Source organism: Bombina bombina, chromosome 2, assembly GCF_027579735.1.
Source record: "Bombina bombina isolate aBomBom1 chromosome 2, aBomBom1.pri, whole genome shotgun sequence".
NCBI classification, from domain to species: Eukaryota; Metazoa; Chordata; class Amphibia; order Anura; family Bombinatoridae; genus Bombina; species Bombina bombina.
In genome coordinates, this window is record NC_069500.1 from 445,800,206 (window position 1) to 445,825,944 (window position 25,739).

The 25,739-nt window shown below is 38.8% G+C and overlaps 1 protein-coding gene across 2 annotated transcripts in view; it reads right to left on the minus strand.

The window, feature by feature from the left end:
- LOC128649041 (solute carrier family 2, facilitated glucose transporter member 11-like) overlaps window positions 1-25,739 on the minus strand; it is a 296,154-nt gene that overhangs the window by 204,996 nt on the left and 65,419 nt on the right. Inside the window, exons 2-3 of one of the 2 annotated variants that reach the window (XM_053702079.1) lie at window positions 22,285-22,383; window positions 4,435-4,595 (exon numbers count right to left, since the gene is read on the minus strand). In XM_053702079.1, coding sequence (XP_053558054.1) covers window positions 4,435-4,595; window positions 22,285-22,383 — 260 coding nt within the window. The remainder of the gene's footprint in view (window positions 1-4,434; window positions 4,596-22,284; window positions 22,384-25,739) is intronic. The other variant, XM_053702080.1, reaches the window with a different exon arrangement.

Genomic DNA, 25,739 nt, shown 5'->3' on the forward strand with positions numbered 1-25,739 from the left:
TGTCTCTCTCTCTCTCCTCTGTCTCTCTCTCCTCTGTCTCTCTCTCCTCTGTCTCTCTCTCTCCTCTATCTCTCTCTCTCCCTCCCCCTCTGTCTCTCCCTTTCTCCCTCCTCTTCTGTCTCTCCCTTTCTCCCTCCCCCTCTGTCTCTCTCTCCTCTGTGTCTCTCTTTCTCTCTACCCCTCTGTGTCTCTCTCTCTTCTCTCTCTCTTTTTCTGTCTCTCTCTCTCTATCCATCTCTCTCTCCCTGTCTCTCCCACCCCCTCTGTCTCTATCCTTATGTGTCTCATTCTCCCCCATGGTCTCTTTGTCTGTCTCTCTACCCTCTGTCTCTCTTTGTCTCTCTCTCTCTCCGTCTCTCTCTCTCTCCTCTGTCTCTTTGTCTCTCTCTCCCCCTCTGTCTCTCTGTCTATCTCTCTCTCCCTGTCTCTCCCACCCCTTCTGTCCAATTTACATCTAATATCTAATTTCCTTCATTCTCTTGATGTCCTTTGTTGAAAATCATATCTAAATATGCTCAGTAGCTGCTGATAGGTGGCTTCACAATAGATACCTCATGTGATTGGCTCACCCATGTACATTGCTATTTCTTCAACAAAGGATATCTAAAGAATGAAGGCATATCCTAGCCAATGCCTCACCTGCCTCTGTGAGTCATCCAAGATGGCATCCCTTAGATTCCGATTGGCTGATAGAATTCTATCAGCCAATAGGAATTAAGGTAGAAAAAATCCTATTGGCTGATGCAATCAGCCAATAGGATTGAAGTTCAATCCTATTGGCTGATCCAATCAGACAATAGAATTAAGCTTGCATTCTATTGGCTGTTCCAATTTTATTTCCCCATAGGAATCAATGGGGCTGCGTTACTGAGTTTTACGCTGCTTTTTTGCAGGTGTTAGACTTTTTCTCAGCCGGCTCTCCCCATTGATTGCTATGGGGAAATTGTGCACGAGCACGTACGACCAGCTCACCGCTGACTTAAGCAGCGCTGGTATTGGAGTGCGGTAATAAGCAAAATTTTGCTCAACGCTCCCTTCTTGCCTTTTAACGCCGGGTTTGTAAAAACCCGTAATACCAGCGCTGTAGGTAAGTGAGCGGTGAGATAAAACTGCTCGTTAGCACCACATAGCCTCTAACACAAAACTCGTAATCTAGGACATAGTTATCTTGGGTCTTTAATGCAAAAATGTCATTATTGAAAAACGCAGATATTGTAATATGTTTAATCTAGAGTCTTCCTTTCACTATCCATTATATTTAAAAAAAATGTAAATGTGCGGAAGTTTTAAATGAATGTGTTTGTACATAACTCCCACAAGAAGCACAACTGAAGTTGAGAAGACCCTCATGTGACTGATCTTCCCATGAGTCACTGATCCAGAGCCAGGGGCAGGTATCCTCGTCTCAGCTATTTCAGTAATAATAAGTGTGTCAGTGTGCTGTTCCCAAATAAGTATCTACAAGTGATTAGAACCCTTCAGGGGTCAAAAAGAAAAGGTCATTTATGTTTTTTTTAGGATTACTTGACAAACACTGAATTAACAAAACTTATTTCTTTAGTCTCTTGTATTCAAGGAAATCTTTTTTTTTTCCTGTTGTTCATGTGCTCTAAAGTATCATGGTGCATTGTAAATTAATGACATCTATTATGTGAGGAAGCTTTTTCTCTAAAATTGCTATCTGTAGCCCCCTTTGTTCCAGTCTATCAGGCTATCAGAGTTAAAGGGACATACAACCCATGATTCAGATAGAGTATATCATTTTAAAACAACAACACAACTTACTTCTATTATCAAATGTGCTTTATTCTCTTGATATCCTTTGTTGAAGAAGCAGCAACACGACTGGGAGCTAGCTGAACACATTGTGCAGGAATATATTTGCAGCCACCAATCAGCAGCTAGCTCCCAAGCCTGCCTTAATATGCTTTTTAGCAAAGGATACAAAGAGACTGAAGGAAAATAAATAATTTTTGTTTAAAATTGCATCATCAGAATCATGAAAAGATTTTTTGTTGCGTTTCATGTCCCTTTAAACAATATATGCAGGTTTGAAGGGCTTCTGTTTCCAGACAATTCTATCCATATAACTAGCTGCCCTTTGAATTAGCAAACACAAGCTTATTATATGATAAAAAGGAAAATATAACATCAAAAAAAATAAAAGAAACATGCATTTCATGGGCTCTTTTTTTTCTTCGCATTTTGAGATGGTAACATCAAATGTTTCAAGTGATGGTAAAGTTGCTGCTTATGCTATCATTATTTATGTTTAAGAGTAATGTGGGACAATAGTCGCTATGTTTATTTGTTAAAAAATAGAAAATAAACATTTATAATCAATTGATTTCTAAAACATCGTCTACTGTTGCTTGCTCCTCCCACGTCTTACTTCCTGTTGTATTGAGCTGTAGCTGAGAGCGGTCCAACCCTGCTCACTACGTCATTATTTGGCTTGCTCCCAATACATACCATTGGTGCATGCAAGTAAACGTCACAATGTAAAGGATGAAATCGGCGATTCATTGCTTACATTTGTGAATGAAACACATATGTTTTGCTCCGATCCAGATCCCCTAGCCTAGACTAAACTATGTTACTAACGTAACTTGAAATTCCCTAGTGTAACTACGAGACATACATTAAATGGGTGCGCGCATGGGATGATTGACATCTAGCAATGTCTTGCGCATGCGCTTTAGATGAATGGGGAGTGTCAGAAAAACTCCAGGTCGCCTATCGGCCTGGATTTCAATAGGCTAAAAAGAAAACGTGATCCCAACATTAAAAAAAAAAATGCAGCCGGGTGGACTACGGAACGATAGAAATCTGAAGATTGAAAGATAATAAAAGTTTAAAAAATTAAAATGATTAAATTTCATGAATTAAACTCATACACGCAACTTTACCATCACTTTCATTATGTCTAGTAGAGAAAATTTGAAATATAGTTTCATTGTTTAATTCCCTTGAATTTTCTGGCTTTGAGAAATATAGCAATGTTAAAGGGATTTTAAACCCTAATAAGTAAAATTATTTTAACATTAGTCTTCACCAGACAGATAATGGGAAACCTAAATTTTAACATGGCGGCATCCATTACTAGAAAGTAAAGTGTTTAAAGGGACAGTCTACACCATCATTTTTATTGTTTTAAAAAAATAGATAATCCTTTTATTACCCATTCCCCAGTTTTGCACAACCAACACAGTTATATGCATATACTTTTTACCTCTGTGATTATCTTGTATCTACGCCTCTGCAAACTGCCCCTTTATTTCAATTCTTTTGACAGACTTGCAGTTTTGCCAATCAGTGCTGGCTCCCAGGTAACTTCACGTTCATGAGCACAGTGTTATCTATATGAAACACATTAACTAACACCCTCTAGTGGTGGTAAACTGTTAAAATGCATTCTGAAAAGAGGCGGCCTTCAAGGTCTAAGAAATTAGCATATGAACCTCCTAGGTTAAGCTTTCAACTAAGAATACCAAGAGAACAAAGCAAAATTGGTGATAAAAGTAAATTGGAAAATTGTTTAAATGAAAGAATGTAAGTTTAGATGCCGGCCCATTTTTGGTGAACAACCTGGGTTGTTCTTGCTGATTGGTGGATAAATTCATCCACCAATAAAAAAGTGCTGTCCAGAGTTCTGAACTAATAAAAAAGCTCAGATGCCTTATTTTTCAAATAAAGATAGCAAGAGAACAAAGAAAAATGGATAATAGGGGTACATTAGAAAGTTGTTTAAAATTGCATGCTCTATCTGAATCGTGAAATAAAAAAAAATTGGGTTCAGTGTCCCTTTAAAGTGATAGTAAATCTAAGCATATAACTAAAAATAAACGTTAGTTTCTCTCATCATAAAAACAATGTTAAATTCACCTTAGCTGTAAGGAAAGCATATCGCTAACACAGCGCCTCCAGCTACCCAAGGCCCATTGCTGTCTCTAATGAGGTGACGTTTTTACCTCTAGGCCAATAGCCATGCTAGGATTTCAGTTGACACACACTGCTGTTGGCCTAGATGTGGAAACCTCACCTCATTGAAGAAAGCGCTGAGCCGTGGGCGGCCAGAGGCGCTGAGTTAGCGATCTACTTTACTTACAGATAGAATGAGTTTAACATAGTTTTTTACAAAACGAGAGAAACAAATGTTTATTTTTAGTGATGGTAAAAACTAGCGTTTGTTATACGCTTCGGTTTACCATCACTTTAAAGTAAAAGCAGAAACTATTTTGGTTCTTGTAAATCCAATGGGAAAACTATTTAATTTAATTCACCTATTATTATTATTGTTATTATCAGTTATTTGTAGAGCACCAACAGATTCTGCAGCGCTATTTTTTAATTGATATTGTATAAACTACAATAAAATACATCACATAATGAAACCAAAACAGATAGATACTAAGATATTTAGATACTACTTACCTGCCTAGTTTAACAGCTGCCCTTCCCCCAATATAGGTGCCAAGAAGACCGCCAAGTGTAAATACTGAAGCAATTATAGACCAGATCAATGTCAATAAACCTTCATCCAGTGTGGATTGATAACGAATGTACCATGTTTCATTAAGAAACTTATGTATTTGCTGAAAAAATAAATAAATAAACAAAATATATATTTACAATATTGAAGTAATTGCTCACTGGCTAATAAGCAGATTTCTCACTACAGTATTGGTGGATACTCTTCACATGCATAAAAATATTTTTTTCTCAGTACAGGAACATATAAATTTCAAAGCAAAGAACTAATACATTTTAAAATACCCTCTTTTAGATACAAAATAATCAATTTCGTTTCCATTTAAAGGGACATAAAACCTACATGTTTTTTCTTTCATGATTCAGATAAAGCATACAACTTTAAACAATGTTTTAATTTACTTCTATTATCAATTTTGCTTCATTCTCTTGGTTTATCAATATCAAACATTTATAAAGTATGGTTTAGAACAATATAAGTATTATTATTAACATAATTAATATAAGTATTATTATTAACATAATTAATATAAGTATTATTATTAACATCCTATACTATAAAAGGCCAAGTGTGTTTGTCCGAAGCTGTCATGCGCAGTAGAAACAGCACAAGGACAAACACACCTGGCCTTAGAGTCTACCTGATTTGCTGTGGCATGGTGACGGTGGGCGGAAGTGGGCGTGGCCGGGCGTGAGTGTGTGCGCGCGCGAGAGAGAGAGAGGGGGAGAGAGCTAAAGAGAGGTTAAGAGAGAGCAAAAGAGAGGGGGAAGAGCAAAAAAGAGGGGGGAGAGAGCAAAGTAGAGGGTTAAGAGCAAAGGAGAGGGGAAAGAGCAAAATAGAGGGAAGAGAGAGGGGGAGAGAGAGAGCAAAAGGGAGGGACAGAGAGAAAATAAGAGGGGGAAAGAGAGAGAGCAAAAGAGAGGGGGAGAGAGGGGGAAAAGAGAGCAAAAGAGAGGGATGGAGAGAGAGAGCAAAAGAGAGGGGAACGAAATAGAGCAAAAGAGAGGGAGAGAGAGAGCTCAAAAGAGAGGGGGAGAGAGAGTGCGCAAAAGAGAGGGGGAGAGAGAGAGAGAGAGAGTGCAAAAGAAAGGGGGAGAGAGCGCAAAAGAGAGGGGGAGGAGAGCGCAAAAGAGAGGGGGGAGAGAGAGAGAGCAAAAGAGAGGGGGAGAGAGAGCGCGCAAAAGATAGGGGGGAGAGAGACAGCGCAAAAGAGGGGGAGAGAGAGAGCGCAAAAGAGAGGGGAAGAGAGCGCAAAAGAGAGGGGGAGAAAGATTGCACAAAAGAGAGGGGGAGAGAGTGCAAAAGAAAGGGGAGAGAGCGCAAAAGAGAGGGGGAGGAGAGCGCAAAAGAGAGGGGGAGAGAGAGAGCGCAAAAGAGAGGGGGAGAGAGACAGCGCAAAAGAGAGGGGCAGAGAGAGAGCGCAAAAGAGAGTGGGGAGAGAGAGCGCAAAAGAGAGGGGGAAAGAGAGTGCAAAAGAGAGAGGGAGAGAGATAGCACAGAAGACAGGGGGAGAGAGAGCGCAAAAGAGAGGGGAGGAGAGAGAGCGCAAAAGAGAGGGGGAGAGAGAGAGCACAAAAGAGAGGGGTAGAGAAAGAGTGCAAAAGAGAGTGGGGAGAGAGAGCGCAAAAGAGAGGGGGAGAGAGCACAAAAGAGAGAGGGAGAGAGATAGCACAGAAGACAGGGGGAGAGAGAGCGCAAAAGAGAGGGGAGGAGAAAGCCCAAAAGAAAGAAGGGAGAGAGGCACAAAAGAGAGGGGGAGAGAGAGAGCACAAAAGAGAGGGGGAGAGAGCGCAAAAGAGAGGGGGGAGAGAGAGAGCAAAAGAGAGGGGGAGAGAGCAAAAGAGAGGGAGCAGAGAGAGCAAAAGAGAGGTGGAGTGAGAGAGAGTGCAAAAGAGAGGGGGAGAGAGCACAAGAGAGGGGGAGAGAGAGAGCGCAAAAGAGAGGGAGAGAGAGAGAGTGCAAAAGAGAGGGGGAGAGAGAGCGCAAAAGTGAGGGGAGAGAGCGCAAAAGAGAGGGGAGAGAGAGCGCAAAAGAGAGGGGAGAGAGAGCGCAAAAGAGAGGGGAGAGAGAGCGCAAAAGAGAGGGGAGAGAGAGCGCAAAAGAGAGGGGGAGAGAGCGCAAAAGAGAGGGGGGAGAGAGAGCGCAAAAGAGAGGGGGGAGAGGGAGCAAAAGAGAGGGAGGAGAGGGAGCAAAAGAGAGGGAAAAGAGCAAAAGATAGGGGAGAGAGAGCAAAAGAGAGGGGGCAGAGAGAGAGCAAAAGAGAGGGGGAAGAGAGAGCAAAAGAGAGGGGGAGAGAGAGCAAAAGAGAGGGGGAGGGAGAGAGCGCAAAAGAGAGGGGGAGAGAGAGCAAAAGAGAGGGGGAGGGAGAGAGAGAGCAAAAGAGAGGGGGAGGGAGAGAGAGCAAGGGGTGGGACCGATGTACTGCAAACAAATGGCCCATGTGAACGGGCTTTAGGACTAGTTTTTTATAAAGCGCCAACATATTGAACAGCGCTGTAACATTAAATATACAGTTATGGAGTACAGTAGTCAGAAGACAGAAGTCAGAAGCCCTGCCCTTGAATCACTGTAAGCTGTAAACCATCTTTACATAAAATGATCAACAGGACAGGCGGACTCGTGAGCTAAATTTATAAAGGTAGCACATAGGGAAGTTGAGGAAGTGGGAACATAAGCAGCAGAGATATCCTAAAGTAGGCTGTATGTAACCTTGAACAGATATGTTTTTAAGAAATGCTTGAAGCTTTGGAGACTAGAGGCAAGTTTGACTGAGCAACGCAAGGAGTTCCATATGATAGGTGCAGTTCTTAAGTAGTCTTGTAGATAAGAGTATGAGGAAGTAATGAGAGATGAAGAGATAAGTAGGTCTTGGGCAGAGTGGAGGAGGTGGATAGGAGAGTATTTGGAGGCAAGTTTAGAAATATAGGGGTGGTGCAGTGTTGGTGAGGGCTTTTTATTTTAGGGTCAAAATTTAGAATTTTATTCTTGAGGCTAAGGGAAGCCAATGGAGGTATTTGCAGAGAGGTGGCGCATAATTGGAATAATGCTTAAAGGATTACTTTCTGTTATAATTTTTAAGCTAAACAACTAACATATTAAAGTTAATAAACATTAATTAAAACCTACTGACCTATATTTTCTCCAAAACGAAGTTTCATAACGTTCTAAAAGTTATATCTTTTATTCGCCGATGATGTCATGTTATCCTGCCCACTATTTTCAGCACTGCATGTTCAAAATACTTAAACCAATAACTTTGTGTTTAAAGCGCCATTTTGAAACCTAGGTATTGTAAACGGATTGATACAGAGCAAAGGATACCCACGGAGTGGGTTTGGAAAACAATTAAATTTGCAGACAAGATTTCTGATATACGGTAGAGATATGTTAATGAAATGCTATTGATAAAAAGCGTATTTGGGGTAGTTAGTTAGTAACAGGCATAGAAAATATTTACTTACAGTGGCCCTTTAAGAAAGATGAGCCTGCCAGAGGCTTTCATGATGGGTTGCAGTTGGGATAGGCAGTAGCTTGGGAGACCAGAGAAGACAAAATTGTAGTAGTCAAGGTGGTTAATTATAAGTAAGGGGATAACATAATTTCTGTAAGAACTTACCTGATAAATTCATTTCTTTCATATTAGCAAGAGTCCATGAGCTAGTGACGTATGGGATATACATTCCTACCAGGAGGGGCAAAGTTTCCCAAACCTCAAAATGCCTACAAATACACCCCTCACCACACCCACAAATCAGTTTAACGAATAGCCAAGAAGTGGGGTGATAAGAAAAAAGTGCGAAAGCATATAAAATAAGGAATTGGAATAATTGTGCTTTATACAAAAAAATCATAACCACCACAAAAAAGGGCGGGCCTCATGGACTCTTGCTAATATGAAAGAAATGAATTTATCAGGTAAGTTCTTACATAAATTATGTTTTCTTTCATGTAATTAGCAAGAGTCCATGAGCTAGTGACGTATGGGATAATGACTACCCAAGATGTGGATCTTTCCACGCAAGAGTCACTAGAGAGGGAGGGATAAAAATAAAGACAGCCAATTCCTGCTGAAAATAATCCACACCCAAAATAAAGTTTAATGAAAAACATAAACAGAAGATTCAAACTGAAACCGCTGCCTGAAGTACTTTTCTACCAAAAACTGCTTCAGAAGAAGAAAATACATCAAAATGGTAGAATTTAGTAAAAGTATGCAAAGAGGACCAAGTTGCTGCTTTGCAAATCTGATCAACCAAAGCTTCATTCCTAAATGCCCAGGAAGTAGAAACTGACCTAGTAGAATGAGCTGTAATCCTTTGAGGCGGAGTTTTACCCGACTCTACATAGGCATGATGAATTAAAGATTTCAACCAAGATGCCAAAGAAATGGCAGAAGCTTTCTGGCCTTTTCTAGAACCGGAAAAGATAACAAATAGACTAGAAGTCTTTCGGAAAGACTTAGTAGCTTCAACATAATATTTCAAAGCTCTAACAACATCCAAAGAAGGCAACGATTTCTCCTTAGAATTCTTAGGATTAGGACATAATGAGGGAACCACAATTTCTCTACTAATGTTGTTGGAATTCACAACCTTAGGTAAAAATTCAAAAGAAGTTCACAACACCGCCTTATCCTGATGAAAAATCAGAAAAGGAGACTCACAAGAAAGAGCAGATAATTCAGAGACTCTTCTGGCAGAAGAGATCGCCAAAAGGAACAAAACTTTCCAAGAAAGTAATTTAATGTCCAATGAATGCATGGGTTCAAAAGGAGGAGCTTGAAGAGCCCCCAGAACCAAATTCAAACTCCAAGGAGGAGAAATTGACTTAATGACAGGTTTTATACGAACCAAAGCTTGTACAAAACAATGAATATCAGGAAGATTAGCAATCTTTCTGTGAAAAAGAACAGAAAGAGCAGAGATTTGTCCTTTCAAAGAACTTGCGGATAAACCTTTATCTAAACCATCCTGAAGAAACTGTAAAATTCTCGGAATTCTAAAAGAATGCCAAGAAAAATGATGAGAAAGACACCAAGAAATATAAGTCTTTCAGACTCTATAATATATCTCTCTAGATACAGATTTACGAGCCTGTAACATAGTATTAATCACAGAGTCAGAGAAACCTCTTTGACCAAGAATCAAGCGTTCAATCTCCATACCTTTAAATTTAAGGATTTGAGATCCTGATGGAAAAATGGACCTTGCGACAGAAGGTCTGGTCTTAGCGGAAGAGTCCACGGATGGCAAGAGGCCATCCGGACAAGATCCGCATACCAAAACCTGTGAGGCCATGCTGGAGCCACCAGCAGAACAAACGAATGCTCCTTTAGAATTTTGGAAATCACTCTTGGTAGAAGAACTAGAGGCGGAAAGATATAGGCAGGATGATACTTCCAAGGAAGTGATAATGCATCCACTGCTTCCGCCTGAGGATCCCGGGATCTGGACAGATACCTGGGAAGTTTCTTGTTTAGATGAGACGCCATCAGATCTATTTCTGGAAGCTCCCACATTTGAACAATCTGAAGAAATACCTCTGGGTGAAGAGACCATTCGCCCGGATGCAACGTTTGGCGACTGAGATAATCCGCTTCCCAATTGTCTATACCTGGGATATGAACCACAGAGATTAGACAGGAGCTGGATTCCGTCCAAACCAGAATTCGAGATACTTCTTTCATAGCCAGAGGACTGTGAGTCCCTCCTTGATGATTGATGTATGCCACAGTTGTGACATTGTCTGTCTGAAGACAAATGAACGATTCTCTCTTCAGAAGAGGCCAAGACTGAAGAGCTCTGAAAATTGCACGGAGTTCCAAAATATTGATCGGTAATCTCACCTCCTGAGATTCCCAAACTCCTTGTGCCGTCAGAGAACCCCACACAGCTCCCCAACCTGTAAGACTTGCATCTGTTGAAATTACAGTCCAGGTCGGAAGAACAAAAGAAGCCCCCTGAATTAAACAATGGTGATCTGTCCACCACGTTAGAGAGTGTCGTACAATCGGTTATAAAGATATTAATTGAGATATCTTTGTGTAATCCCTGCACCATTGGTTCAGCATACAGAGCTGAAGAGGTCGCATGTGAAAACGAGCAAAGGGGATCGCGTCCGATGCAGCAGTCATAAGACCTAGAATTTCCATGCATAAGGCTACCGAAGGGAATGATTGTGACTGAAGGTTTCGACAAGCTGAAATCAATTTTAGACGTCTCTTGTCTGTCAAAGACAGAGTCATGGACACTGAATCTATCTGGAAACCCAGAAAGGTTACCCTTGTCTGAGGAATCAATGAACTTTTTAGTGAATTGATCCTCCAACCATGATCTTGAAGAAACAACACAAGTCGATTCGTATGAGATTCTGCTAAATGTAAAGACTGAGCAAGTACCAAGATATCGTCCAAATAAGGAAATACCACAATACCCTGTTCTCTGATTACAGACAGAAGGGCACCGAGAACCTTTGTAAAAATTCTTGGAGCTGTAGCTAGGCCAAACGGCAGAGCCACAAACTGGTAATGCTTGTCCAGAAAAGAGAATCTCAGGAACTGATAATGATCTGGATGAATCGGAATATGCAGATATGCATCCTGTAAATCTATTGTGGACATATAATGCCCTTGCTGAACAAAAGGCAAGATAGTCCTTACAGTTACCATTTTGAACGTTGGTATCCTTACATAATGATTCAATATTTTTAGATCCAGAACTGGTCTGAAGGAATTCTCCTTCTTTGGTACAATGAAGAGATTCGAATAAAACCCCAGCCCCTGTTCCAGAACTGGAACTGGCATAATTACTCCAGCTAACTCTAGATCTGAAACACATTTCAGAAATGCTTGAGCTTTCACTGGATTTACTGGGACACGGGAAAGAAAAAATCTCTTTGCAGGAGGTCTTATCTTGAAACCAATTCTGTACCCTTCTGAAACAATGTTCTGAATCCAAAGATTGTGAACAGAATTGATCCAAATTTCTTTGAAAAAACGTAACCTGCCCCCTACCAGCTGAGCTGGAATGAGGGCCGCTCCTTCATGTGGACTTAGAGGCTGGCTTTGCTTTTCTAGAAGGCTTGGATTTATTCCAGACTGGAGATGGTTTCCAAACTGAAACTGCTCCTGAGGATGAAGGATCAGGTTTTTGTTCTTTGTTGAAACGAAAGGAACGAAAACGATTATTAGCCCTGTTTTTACCCTTAGATTTTTTATCCTGTGGTAAAAAAGTTCCTTTCCCACCAGTAACAGTTGAGATAATAGAATCCAACTGAGAACCAAATAATTTGTTACCCTGGAAAGAAATGGAAAGTAGAGTCGATTTAGAAGACATATCAGCATTCCAAGTTTTAAGCCATAAAGCTCTTCTAGCTAAAATAGCTAGAGACATAAACCTGACATCAACTCTGATAATATCAAAAATGGCATCACAGATAAAATTATTAGCATGTTGAAGAAGAAGAATAATATTATGAGAATCATGATCTGTTACTTGTTGTGCTAAAGTTTCCAACCAAAAAGTTGAAGCTGCAGCAACATCAGCCAATGATATAGCAGGTCTAAGAAGATTACCTGAACACAGATAAGCTTTTCTTAGAAAGTATTCAATTTTCCTATCTAAAGGATCTTTAAACGAAGTACCATCTGACGTAGGAATAGTAGTACGTTTAGCAAGGGTAGAAATAGCCCCATCAACTTTAGGGATTTTGTCCCAAAATTCTAATCTGTCAGACGGCACAGGATATAATTGCTTAAAACGTTTAGAAGGAGTAAATGAATTACCCAAATTATTCCATTCACTGGAAATAACTTCAGAAATAGCACCAGGAACAGGAAAAACTTCTGGAATAACCACAGGAGATTTAAAGACCTTATCTAAACGTTTAGATTTAGTATCAAGAGGACCAGAATCCTCAATTTCTAAAGCAATTAGTACTTCTTTAAGTAAAGAACGAATAAATTCCATTTTAAATAAATATGAAGATTTATCAGCATCAACCTCTGAGACAGAATCCTCTGAACCAGAAGAGTCATTAGAATCAGAATGATGTTCATTTAAAAATTCATCTGTATAAAGAGAAGTTTTAAAAGATTTTTTATGTTTACTTGAAGGAGGAATAACAGACATAGCCTTCTTGATGGATTCAGAAACAAAATCTCTTATGTTATCAGGAACATTCTGAACATTAGATGTTGATGGAACTGCAACAGGTAATGGTACATTACTAAAGGAAATATTATCTGCATTAACAAGTTTGTCATGACAATTAATACAAACAACAGCTGGAGGAACAGCTACCAAAAGTTTACAGCAGATACACTTAGCTTTGGTAGTTCCAGCACCAGACAACGATTTTCCTGAAGTATCTTCTGACTCAGATGCAACGTGAGACATCTTGCAATATGTAAGAGAAAAAACAACATGTAAAGCAAAATTGATCAAATTCCTTAAATGACAGTTTCAGGAATGGGAAAAAATGCCAAGGAACAAGCTTCTAGCAACCAGAAGCAAAGAAAAATGAGACTTAAATAATGTGGAGACAAAAGCGACGCCCATATTTTTTTAGCGCCAAATAAGACGCCCACATTATTTGGCGCCTAAATGCTTTTGGCGCCAAAATGACGCCACGTCCGGAACGCCAACATTTTTGGCGCAAAAGAACGTCAAAAAATGACGTAACTTCCGGCGACACGTATGACGCCGGAAACAGAAAGATTTTTTGCGCCAAAAAAATCCGCGCCAAAAATGACGCAATAAAATGAAGCATTTACAGCCCCCGCGAGCCTAACAGCCCACAGGGAACAAAGTCAAATTTTTAAGGTAAGAAAAATAATTGATTCAAGTGCATTATCCCAAATATGAAACTGACTGTCTGAAAATAAGGAATGTTGAACATCCTGAGTCAAGGCAAATAAATGTTTGAATACATATATTTAGAACTTTATTAAAAAAGTGCCCAACCATAGCTTAGAGTGTCACAGAAAATAAGATTTACTTACCCCAGGACACTCATCTACATGTTTGTAGAAAGCCAAACCAGTACTGAAACGAAAATCAGCAGAGGTAATGGTATATATATAAGAGTATATCGTCGATCTGAAAAGGGAGGTAAGAGATGAATCTCTACGACCGATAACAGAGAACCTATGAAATAGACCCCGTAGAAGGAGATCATTGCATTCAAATAGGCAATACTCTCCTCACATCCCTCTGACATTCACTGCACGCTGAGAGGAAAACCGGGCTCCAACCTGCTGCGGAGCGCATATCAACGTAGAATCTAGCACAAACTTACTTCACCACCTCCATGGGAGGCAAAGTTTGTAAAACTGATTTGTGGGTGTGGTGAGGGGTGTATTTATAGGCATTTTAAGGTTTGGGAAACTTTGCCCCTCCTGGTAGGAATGTATATCCCATACATCACTAGCTCATGGACTCTTGCTAATTACATGAAAGAAAACACATTTTACAGATATTAAATATAGTCAAATATGTCCCCAAGGCAGCAGGAGATTGGTAGAGGGAGGAAATAGAAGGAGCTCAGTTTAAGAGAGGTTCAGCTTTAGCTAGTGAGAAGCCATCCATGATAAGATATTAGATAGGCAGCTGGTGACACGAATCAGCTGGGAGTAGGAAATGTCTGGTGCAGAAAGGTAGATTTATATGTCATCAGCATAAAGATGATACTGAACCCAGAATAATTAGAGCCTAGAGAGGATGTGTAGACAGAGAAAAGAATGGGACCTAGAACTAAGCCTTGAGTTACCCCAAAAGAGAGGGGTGGAGGGGAGAAGGATAAGCCAGAGAATACACTGATGGTACAGTTTAAATACACTGAGCATACAGTTAGAAAGGTAGGAAGAAAGCTACCACCACTAGCCCACCGCAAGTATCTATCCTATTAACCCTTATACCACCACTAGCCCACCGCAAGTATCTATCCTATTAACCCTTATACTGCCACTAGCCCACTGCAAGTAACTATCCTATTAACCCCTCTACCGCCACTAGCCCACTGCAAATATCTATCCTATTAAACCCTATACCGCCACTAGCCCACTGCAAATATCTATCCTATTAAACCCTATACCACCACTAGCCCACTGCAAGTAACTATCCTATTAACCCCTCTACCGCCACATACCCACTGCAAGTACTAAACTATTAACCACATACTGCCCACATACCCACCGCAAGTACTAAACTAATAACCCCTATACCGCCACATACCCACCGCAAGTACTAAACTAATAACCCCTATACCGCCACATACCCAAAATGCAACCTAACCCCCCTCTAAATTAAACCACCTAAGTTACAAAAAATAAAATTAAACCTAAACTGTCACAACCCCAAAAGCAATATAACCCTACTCTACCTAACACATAATCCCCCCTCTAAACTAACCCTCCCTCTAAACTAAACCCCCTAAATTACAAAAAAAAAAACAACTGTTACAATAATATAAAAAAAATCTAAGTTACAAAAAATAATAAACTACAGTATTGAAAATAAAAAGCCCACCATTATACCTAACATTAAGCTATATGTCTCATAAAATAAAAAAACACCCCAAACAAAAAAACACCTAAACCCTAACACTAAAATAAATGACAATATCCCTTAAAAGGACCTTTTGTAGGGCATTATTTCAAAAAGAAAACATCCCCTCTACAATACAAGTAACCCCCACCCCCCAAACTAACAAAATCCTCCTAAAAAAAAACTATCCTAGAAAATAAGAGATTATTCTTAAAAATAAAAAGTCACCCCAAAAATGCCCTAACTAACCCCAGAAGTTGTATTTAAAGTTGGGAAATCAGGCTCCTCTTGATATGACATTGGGCCCTCTTTATTCCAGTTCCTGGCGCTGGGGACCCATTTCTTTCATGTAATTAGCAAGAGTCCATGAGCTAGTGACGTATGGGATATACATTCCTACCAGGAGGGGCAAAGTTTCCCAAACCTTAAAATGCCTATAAATACACCCCTCACCACACCCACAATTCAGTTTTACAAACTTTGCCTCCGATGGAGGTGGTGAAGTAAGTTTGTGCTAGATTCTACGTTGATATGCGCTCCGCAGCAAGTTGGAGCCCGGTTTTCCTCTCAGCGTGCAGTGAATGTCAGAGGGATGTGAGGAGAGTATTGCCTATTTGAATGCAGTGATCTCCTTCTAAGGGGTCTATTTCATAGGTTCTCTGTTATCGGTCGTAGAGATTCATCTCTTACCTCCCTTTTCAGATCGACGATATACTCTTATATATACCATTACCTCTGCTGATTCTCGTTTCAGTACTGGTTTGGCTATCTGCTATATGTAGATGAGTGTCCTGGGGTAAGTAAGTCTTATTTTCTGTGACACTCCTAGCTATGGTTGGGCACTTTGTTTATAAAGTTCTAAATATATGTATTCAAACATTTATTTGCCTTGACTCAGAATGTTCAACTTTCCTTATTTTTCAGACAGTCAGTTTCATATTTGGGATAATGCATTTTAATTTAACATTTTTTACCTTAAAATTTGACTTTTTCCCTGTGGGCTGTTAGGCTCGCGGGGGCTGAAAATGCTTCATTTTATTGCGTCATTCTTGGCGCGGACTTTTTTGGCGCAAAAATTCTATTTCCGTTTCCGGCGTCATACGTGTCGCCGGAAGTTGCGTCATTCTTTGACGTTATTTTGCGGCAAAAATGTCGGCGTTCCGGATGTGGCGTCATTTTTGGCGCCAAAAAGCATTTAGGCGCCAAATAATGTGGGCGTCTTATTTGGCGCGAAAAAATATGGGCGTCACTTTTGTTTCCACATTATTTAAGTCTCATTTTTTATTGCTTCTGGTTGCTAGAAGCTTGTTCTTTGGCATTTTTTCCCATTCCTGAAACTGTCATTTAAGGAATTTGATCAATTTTGCTTTATATGTTGTTTTTTCTCTTACATATTGCAAGATGTCTCACGTTGCATCTGAGTCAGAAGATACTACAGGAAAATCACTGCACAATGATGGAGCTACCAAGCTAAGTGTATCTGCTATAAACTTTTGGTTTCTGTTTCTCCAGCTGTTATTTGTATTGCATGTCATGTCAAACTTATTAATGCAGATAAAATTTCCTTTAGTACTGTTACATTACCTGTTGCTGTTCCGTCAACATCTAATTTTCAGAGTGTTCCTGATAACATAAGAGATTTTATTTTTTAAATCCATTAAGAAGGCTATGTCTGTTATTTCTCCTTCTAGTATACATAAAAGTCTTTTAAAACTTCTCTTTTTTCAGATGAATTTTTAAATGAACATCATCATTCTGATACTGATAATGGTTCTTCTGGTTCTGAGGTTTCTGTCTCAGAGGTTGATGCTGATAAATCTTTGTATTTGTTCAAGATGGAATTTATTCGTTCTTTACTTAAAGAAGTGTTATTTGCATTAGAAATAGGGGATTCTGGTCCTCTTGATACTAAATGTAAACGTTTAAATAAGGTTTTTAAATCTCCTGTAGTTATTCCAGAAGTGTTTTATCTCCCTGATGCTATTTCTGAAGTAATTTCCAGGGAATGGAATAATTTGGGTAATTCATTTACTCCTTCTAGACGTTTAAGCAAATTATATCCTGTGCCATCTGACAGATTAGAGTTTTTTTGGGACAAAAATCCCTAAGGTTATGGGGCTTTTATTCTATAACATGCTAATAATTTTATTGGTGATACCATCTTTTGATATCATTAGAGTTGATGTCAGGTATGTGTCTCTAGCTATTTTAGCTAGAATAGCTTTATGGATTAAACTTGGAATGCTGACATGTCTTCTAAGTCAACTTTGCTTTCCCTTTCTTTCCAGGGTAAATAATCATTTTCGTTCCTTTCCTCACAAGGAACAAAAGCCTGATCCTTCATCCTCAGGAGCGGTATCAGTTTGGAAACTATTTCCAGTTTGGAATATATCCAAGCCTTATAGAAACCTATAGCCAGCTCCTAAGTACCTATGAAGGTGCGGCCCTTATTCCAGCTCAGCTGGTATGGGGCAGATTACGTTTTCTTCAAAGAAATTTGGATCAATTCCGTTCTTAATCTCTGGTTTCAGAAACATTGTTTCAGAAAGGTACAGAATTGGCTTCAAGTTAAGGCCTCCTGCTAAGAGATTCTTTTCTTTCCTGTGTCCCAGTTAACACAGCAAAGGCTCAGCATTTCTGAAATGTGTTTCAGATCTAGAGTTGGCTGGAGTATTTATGCCAGTTCCAGTTTTGGAACAGGGGCTGGGGTTTTATTTTATCTCTTCATTGTACCAAAGAAGGTCAATTCCTTCAGATCAGTTCCGGATCTATCATTATTGAATCGTTATGTTAGGATACCAACATTCAAGATGGTTTCTGTAGGACTATCCTGCCTTTTGTTTAGCAAGGTCATTATATGTCTACAATAGATTTACAGGATGTGTATCTGCATATTCCGATTCATCCAGATCACTTTTAGTGTCTGATATTCTCTTTTTAGACAAGCATTACCAGTTTTGTGGCTCTACCGTTTGGCTTAGCCTCAGTTCCAAGAATTTTTTTCAAAGGTTCTCGGTGCCCTTCTTTCTGTAATCAGAGAATAGGGTTTTGGTATTTCCTTATTTGGACGATATCTTGGTATTTGCTCAGTCTTCTCATTTTCGAAGAATCTCATACGAATCGACTTGTGTTGTTTCTTCAAGTTCATGGTTGGAGGATCAATTTACCAATCAGTTCATTGATTCCTCAGACAAGGGTAACCTTTTTAGGTTTCTAGATAAATTCAGTGTCTATGACTCTGTCTTTGTCAGACAAGAGAAGTTTAACATTGATATCAGCTTGTCAAAACCTTCAGTCACAATCATTCCCTTTGGTAGCCTTATGCATGGAAATGTTGGGTCTTAGGACTGCCGCATCAGATGCGATCTCCTTTGCTCGTTTTCACATGCGACCTCTTCAGCTCTGTATGCTGAACCAATGGTGCAGGGATTACTCAAAGATATCTCAATTAATATCTTTAAACCGATTTTACAACACTCTCTGACATGGTGGACAGATCACCATCGTTTAGTTCAGGGGGCTTCTTTGTTCTTCCGACCTGGACTATAATCTCAACAGATGCAAGTCTTACAGGTTGGGGAGCTGTGTGGGGGTATCTGACGGCACAAGGGGTTTGGGAATCTCAGGAGGTGAGATTTCCGATCAATATTTTGGAACTCCGTGCAATTTTCAGAGCTCTTCAGTCTTGGCCTCTTCTGAAGAGAGAGTTGTTCATTTGTTTTCAGATAGACAATGTCACAACTGTGGCATACATCAATCATCAAGGAGGGACTCACAGTCCTCTGGCTATGAAAGAAGTATCTCGATTTTTGGTTTGGGCGGAATCCAGCTCCTGTCTAATCTCTGCGGTTCATATCCCAGGTATGGACAATTGGAAAGCGGATTATCTCAGTCGTCAAACGTTGCATCCGGGCGAATGGTCTCTTCACCCAGAGGTATTTCTTCAGATTGTTCAAATGTGGGAACTTCCAGAAATAGATCTGATGGCTTCTCATCTAAACAAGAAACTTCCCAGGTATCTGTCCAGATCCCGGGATCCTCAGGCGGAGGCAGTGGATGCATTATCACTTCCTTGGAAGTATCATCCTCCCTATATCTTTCCGCCTCTAGTTCTTCTTCCAAGAGTAACCTCCAAGATTCTGAAGGAATGCTCGTTTGTTCTGCTGGTAGCTCCGGCATGGCCTCACAGGTTTTGGTATGCGGATCTTGTCCGGATGGCCTCTTGTCAACCGTGGACTCTTCCGTTAAGACCAGACCTTTTTGTCTCAAGGTCCTTTTTTCCATCAGGATCTGAAATCCTTAAATTTAAAGGTATGGAGATTGAACGCTTGATTCTTGGTCAAAGAGGTTTCTCTGACTCTGTGATTAATACTATGTTACAGGCTCGTAAATCTGTATCCAGAGAGATATATTATAGAGTCTGGAAGACTTATATTTCTTGGTGTCTTTCTCATCATTTTTCTTGGCATTCTTTTAGAATACCGAGAATGTTACAGTTTCTTCAGGATGGTTTAGATAAGGGTTTGTCCGCAAGTTCCTTGAAAGGTCAAATCTCTGCTCTTTCTGTTCTTTTTCACAGAAAGATTGCTATTCTTCCTGATATTCATTGTTTTGTACAAGCTTTGGTTCGTATAAAGCCTGTCATTAAGTCAATTTCTCCTCCTTGGAGTTTGAATTTGGTTCTGGGGGCTCTTCAAGCTCCTCCATTTGAACCTATGCATTCATTGGATATTAAATTACTTTCTTGGAAAGTTTTTTGTTCCTTTTGGCCATCTCTTCTGCCAGAAGAGTTTCTGAATTATCTGCTCTTTCTTGTGAGTCTCCTTTTCTGATTTTTCATCAGGATAAGGCGGTGTTGCGAACTTCTTTTGAATTTTTACCTAAAGTTGTGATTTCCAACAACATTAGTAGAGAAATTGTGGTTCCTTCATTATGTCCTAATCCTAAGAATTCTAAGGAGAAATCGTTGCATTCTTTGGATGTTGTTAGAGTTTTGAAATATTATGTTGAAGCTACGAAATCTTTTCGTAAGACTTCTAGTCTATTTGTTATCTTTTCCGGTTCTAGAAAAGGCCAGAAAGCTTCTGCCATTTCTTTGGCATCTTGGTTGAAATCTTTAATTCATCTTGCCTATGTTGAGTCGGGTAAAACTCCGCCTCAGAGAATTACAGCTCATTCTACTAGGTCAGTTTCTACTTCCTGGGCGTTTAGGAATGAAGCTTCGGTTGACCAGATCTGCAAAGCAGCGACTTGGTCCTCTTTGCATACTTTTCCTAAATTCTACCATTTTGATGTATTTTCTTCTTCTGAAGCAGTTTTTGGTAGAAAAGTACTTCAGGCAGCGGTTTCAGTTTGAATCTTCTGCTTATGTTTTTCGTTAAACTTTATTTTGGGTGTGGATTATTTTCAGCAGGAATTGGCTGTCTTTATTTTATCCCTCCCTCTCTAGTGACTCTTGTGTGGAAAGATCCACTTCTTGGGTAGTCATTATCCCATACGTCACTAGCTCATGGACTCTTGCTAATTACATGAAAGAAAACATAATTTATGTAAGAACTTACCTGATAAATTCATTTCTTTCATATTAGCAAGAGTCCATGAGGCCCGCCCTTTTTTTGTGGTGGTTATGATTTTGTATAAAGCACAATTATTCCAATTCCTTATTTTATATGCTTTCGCACTTTTTTCTTATCACCCCACTTCTTGGCTATTCGTTAAACTGAATTGTGGGTGTGGTGAGGGGTGTATTTATAGGCATTTTAAGGTTTGGGAAACTTTGCCCCTCCTGGTAGGAATGTATATCCCATACGTCACTAGCTCATGGACTCTTGCTAATATGAAAGAAATGAATTTATCAGGTAAGTTCTTACATAAATTATGTTTTTCGTGACGGCGGAGGCGGACTTCAGTTCACATCTCCTTTTCTTCGGCTCTCTTGTATAAGCCCTCGTCTTCATGCGGTCGCTGCCACACACTGAAATTCCGGAAGCGCGGAACGCCGATATATAGGGGTAGGGTACCACTTAATTCTGATTTGCTGATTTTCAATCTCTATTGGCTGATTTAAGAACATTTTTTAATTTAGATTCTAATCATCCAATAGAAAAGGATAATTAGAATTTAAATTTAAAAACGTTCTTGCGGTGGGTATGTGGCGGTTAAGATATTTATTAGTCTAGTGTTAATCCTGAAAGAATATAAAAACTATATGAAATGACTGTAGTCTATAAAACTTTAGTACAGCAAGCTTGCTCCAAGATAAGGTACCATGTGTGCAAACCTTAAATCAATCCCTCTTGTTATAGAATTAATAGCATAGCATCCCAAACAGATACATCAGTATGTTAATTTATGATTGCAATATTGTGATTAAAATTGTCCCTTGGGAGATGGAGATTATTAATTATTTAAGGGAATAAAATGGCTATTTAGGTGTATTAAAGGGACACTGTACCCACATTTTTTCTTTCGTGATTCAGATAGAGCATGAAATTTTAAGCAACTTTCTAATTTACTCCTATTATCAATTTTTTTTCATTCTCTTGTTATCTTTATTTGAAATGTACAAATGTAAGTTTAGATGCCGGCCCATTTTTGGTGAACAACCTGGGTTGTCCTTGCTGATTGATGGATAAATTCATCCACCAATAAAAAAGTGCTGTCCAGAGTACTAAAACTAAAAAAAGCTTAGATGCCTTCTTTTTCAAATAAAGATAGCAAGAGAATGAAGAAAAATTGATAATAGGAGCAAATTAGAAAGTTGCTTAAAATTGCATGTTCTATCTGAATTACAAAAGAAAAAAATTTGGGTTCAGTATCCCTTTAATTTAGGGAGATATATTAAAGACAAAATAAATAATTTGGTAAATAATGTGCAATGTAAAAAGGAGTGTATTACTTAAATTTGGTTGGGATAAAAAGAAGTTAATGAGTTCTGGAGCATTGGGTAATCAAGGAGAACTGTTAGTATACACTGCTAGGAACATGTTTCTAAAACAACTACTTCGGTAACCACAGTGCAAACAAAAGAGCATAGGAAAAATGTTAATAGTCAACTTTGAACACTGTCATGTCCCTTTAACTGCTGGAAAATTAATAGAAATAATTCATGTTACTAGTACATCTACTGTAAACAAACAATACTGTAAATACTGAGCGTCAGAACATGTTTCCTATTAAGTACATTGTGCAGATCACAACACGACTGCTTACAGCAGTCCATTCATTAGAAAGTACACTATTACTTACAGTTGTAGGTGCATTGATAATCGAAATATTATATCCATATTGAAATGTTCCCCCTATTCCTACTGCACACACGGCCCAAAAAAGTGTCTTGAGTGGAGGCTATGAAAAAAAAGATGCACATTAAATGTAATACAGATTTGTAATAAAACAATACACAAATTCATATTTTTCTTTCAAGTTATAAATATTTTTCCTCTGATTATGGGGTGAAGGTATTTTATCCTTTTTTGAAACTTAAGCTCCTTCCCATGAAGTCAGCTCAGGAGTTTGTGCACGTGCCTTGCGCACTAACATTGTTACACACATTGTTACAAACACTGCTGTCATATAAAGATGAAGAGACATGCACCCTATTGAATGCACCTCAGAGGTAAATTTAATAATAGGTTATTATTTTTTACTCATATTCATTTAATTTTTACTTCTGTCCCTTTTAAGACGGGAACATAAAAAACTTTAAACACACACAACAGAGATGTGAATTAGAAAAACATTATAAATTCCACCTGACAAATATTGACAACACATCCAAAGCACATACTGTATAAACTTTGGAGCCCTTCCCATTCCCCCTTTAAATCTGTTTTATAATTTATTTATTTTTCACTAATAAACTTTTGTTTTAAATGTATTAATGATATGTATAACCTAAATGATTTATTTCCATATACTTTTCATGTGTTTTGTTATGCAAACTATCAAGCAATAATGTTTTATTTCAGGTTTCCTAAAGTGAAATTGTTTTCCGTGGTTTTTTGTATTATGCTTGAGTGCAACACTTAAAGGGACACTCAAATCAAAATTAAACTTTTATGATTCAGATAGAGCATACAATTTTAAACAACTTCCTAATTTACTTCTATTAACAAAATGTGCACAGTCTGTTTGTATTTACACTTTTTAAATCACCTGCTCCTACTGAGCATGTGCAAGAATTTACAAACTATATGTATATGCATTTGTGATTGGCTGATGGTTGTCACATGGTACACGAAGAGTGGAAATAGACATAACTTTGAAATTTGTCAGAAAATAATCTACTACTCTTCTGAAGTTCAGACTATGGGACCCATTTATCAAGTTCCGTATGGAGCTTGAAGGAGCGGTCTAAAGACTGCTGCTCCATAACCTGTCCACCTGCTCTGAGGAGGTGGACAGAGATTGCGTGAAATCAACCCGATCGAATAGGATCGGGTTGATTGACACCCCCTGCTAGTGGCCGCAAATCTGCAGGTGGCGGCGTTGCACCAGCAGTTCACAAGAGCTGCTGGTTCAATGCTGAATGCGGAGAGCGTATTGCTGTCCGCATTCAGCGATGTCTGTCGGACATGATGTTCAAATTTCCCTATTGTTAGGAATGTCAGATCCCCAGGTAAAAATATTGGTAGAAAGGGCACATAGGCTAGGCTCTGTCAGGGGAACCCCAGACAGCACCCCTAAAGGTAGACCAATTATTGCCAAATTTTTAAACTTTCAGGACAAAGTAAATATCTTAAGGAACTACCGATAAAAAGTACCACTAATGTTAGGCCCCAACAAAATTTAGATTTTCCAAGATTATTTTAATGAAACGTCTCAAAATAGAATTATGGCTCCAATATGCAAAAGCTTAATAAAAGCAGATATGAGTCCAATTCTGCTGTATCCAGCAAAGATAAAAAAATTACAACAGATACAACAATTGTACTAAGTAATTTTGAAGAGGTGAAAACATATATGTTGAAAAACCACCCAGAGCTATCAGTCTGATACTGCAACATATATAATTTTAGATTTACATTGTATTGATACCCCTCTTTTGTATATTTTTTGGGGGAAAAAATGGTCTATGTAAAATGTGTATTATATATATATAATTCTTCTCCTCTCTCTCGTTCTCTCTCTCTCCCATCCTCGATACTCGATTTTAACATAGTATGAAAGAGCAAGTAAGGATAGCCTCATGGAACGTTGGAGGAATTACCTCCCCCATCAAACGAAAAGGTATTTTTAACCAATTAAGAAAATATAGTTTAGATATTTCTCTGCTGCAGGAAACCCATTTAAAGATCCAAGAGATTGAGAAACTCAAGAATGGCTGGGTGGGTGAAGTAATAGCTACCCCTTGTATAAATAGAAAAAAGGGATTGACAGTATTAATTAATAAAAAATTGCAATATGAGATCCTCTCACAAGAGGTGGATGAGGAGGAAAGAAACATTATTTTACATATAAAAATGTAAAGATCCGAATTGATTCTCTGCAATGTGTATGGGCCTAATAGAGTGGATAAAGCTTTCTGGGATAAACTGCAAATAAAACTCCTCCAATTCAGTGTTAAAAACCTAATTCTTGCAGGAGATTTTAATTTAGTAATGCACCCTCCTTTAGATAGGTTGAAGTCATCATCAAGTCAAAAATAATAAACAAGAAACTAAAATTCTTAGGCCTAGATTTAGAGTTTGGCGGTAGCCGTGAAAACCAGCGTTAGAGGCTCCTAACGCTGGTTTTAGGCTACCGCCGGTATTTGGAGTGACTCAAAATAGGGTCTAACGCTCACTTTTCAGCCGCGACTTTTCCATACCGCAGATCCCCTTACGTAAATTACGTATCCTATCTTTTCAATGGGATCTTCCTAACGCCGGTATTTAGAGTCGTTTCTGAAGTGAGCGTTAGAGCTCTAACGACAAAACTCCAGCCGCAGAAAAAAAGCAGGAGTTAAGAGCTTTCTGGGCTAACGCCGGTTCATAAAGCTCTTAACTACTGTACCCTAAAGTACACTAACACCCATAAACTACCTATGTACCCCTAAACTGAGGTCCCCCCACATCGCCGCAACTCGATTAAATTTTTTTAACCCCTAATCTGCCGACCGCCACCTACGTTATACTTATGTACCCCTAATCTGCTGCCCCTAACCCCGCCGACCCCTGTATTATATTTATTAACCCCTAACCTGCCCCCCTCAACGTCGCCGACACCTGCCTACACTTATTAACCCCTAATCTGCCGAGCGGACCTGAGAACGAAATTAATTAACTCTTATTAAATAAATTATTCCTAACCAGGTACAATAGCTATTAAATAGTTAAGAACTATTTAATAGTTACCTAGTTAAAATAATAACAAAATTACCTGTAAAATAAATCCTAACCTAAGTTATAATTAAACCTAACACTACCCTATCAATAAATTAATTAAATAAAATACCTACAATTACCTACAATAAAACCTAACACTACACTATCAATAAATAAATTAAATACAATATCTACAAATAAATACAATTACATAAACTAACTAAAGTACAAAAAATAAAAAAGAACTAAGTTACAAAAAATAAAAAAATATTTACAAACATAAGAAAAATATTACAACAATTTTAAACTAATTACACCTACTCTAAGCCCCCTAATAAAATAACAAAGACCCCCAAAATAAAAAAATGCCCTACCCTATTCTAAATTAATAAAGTT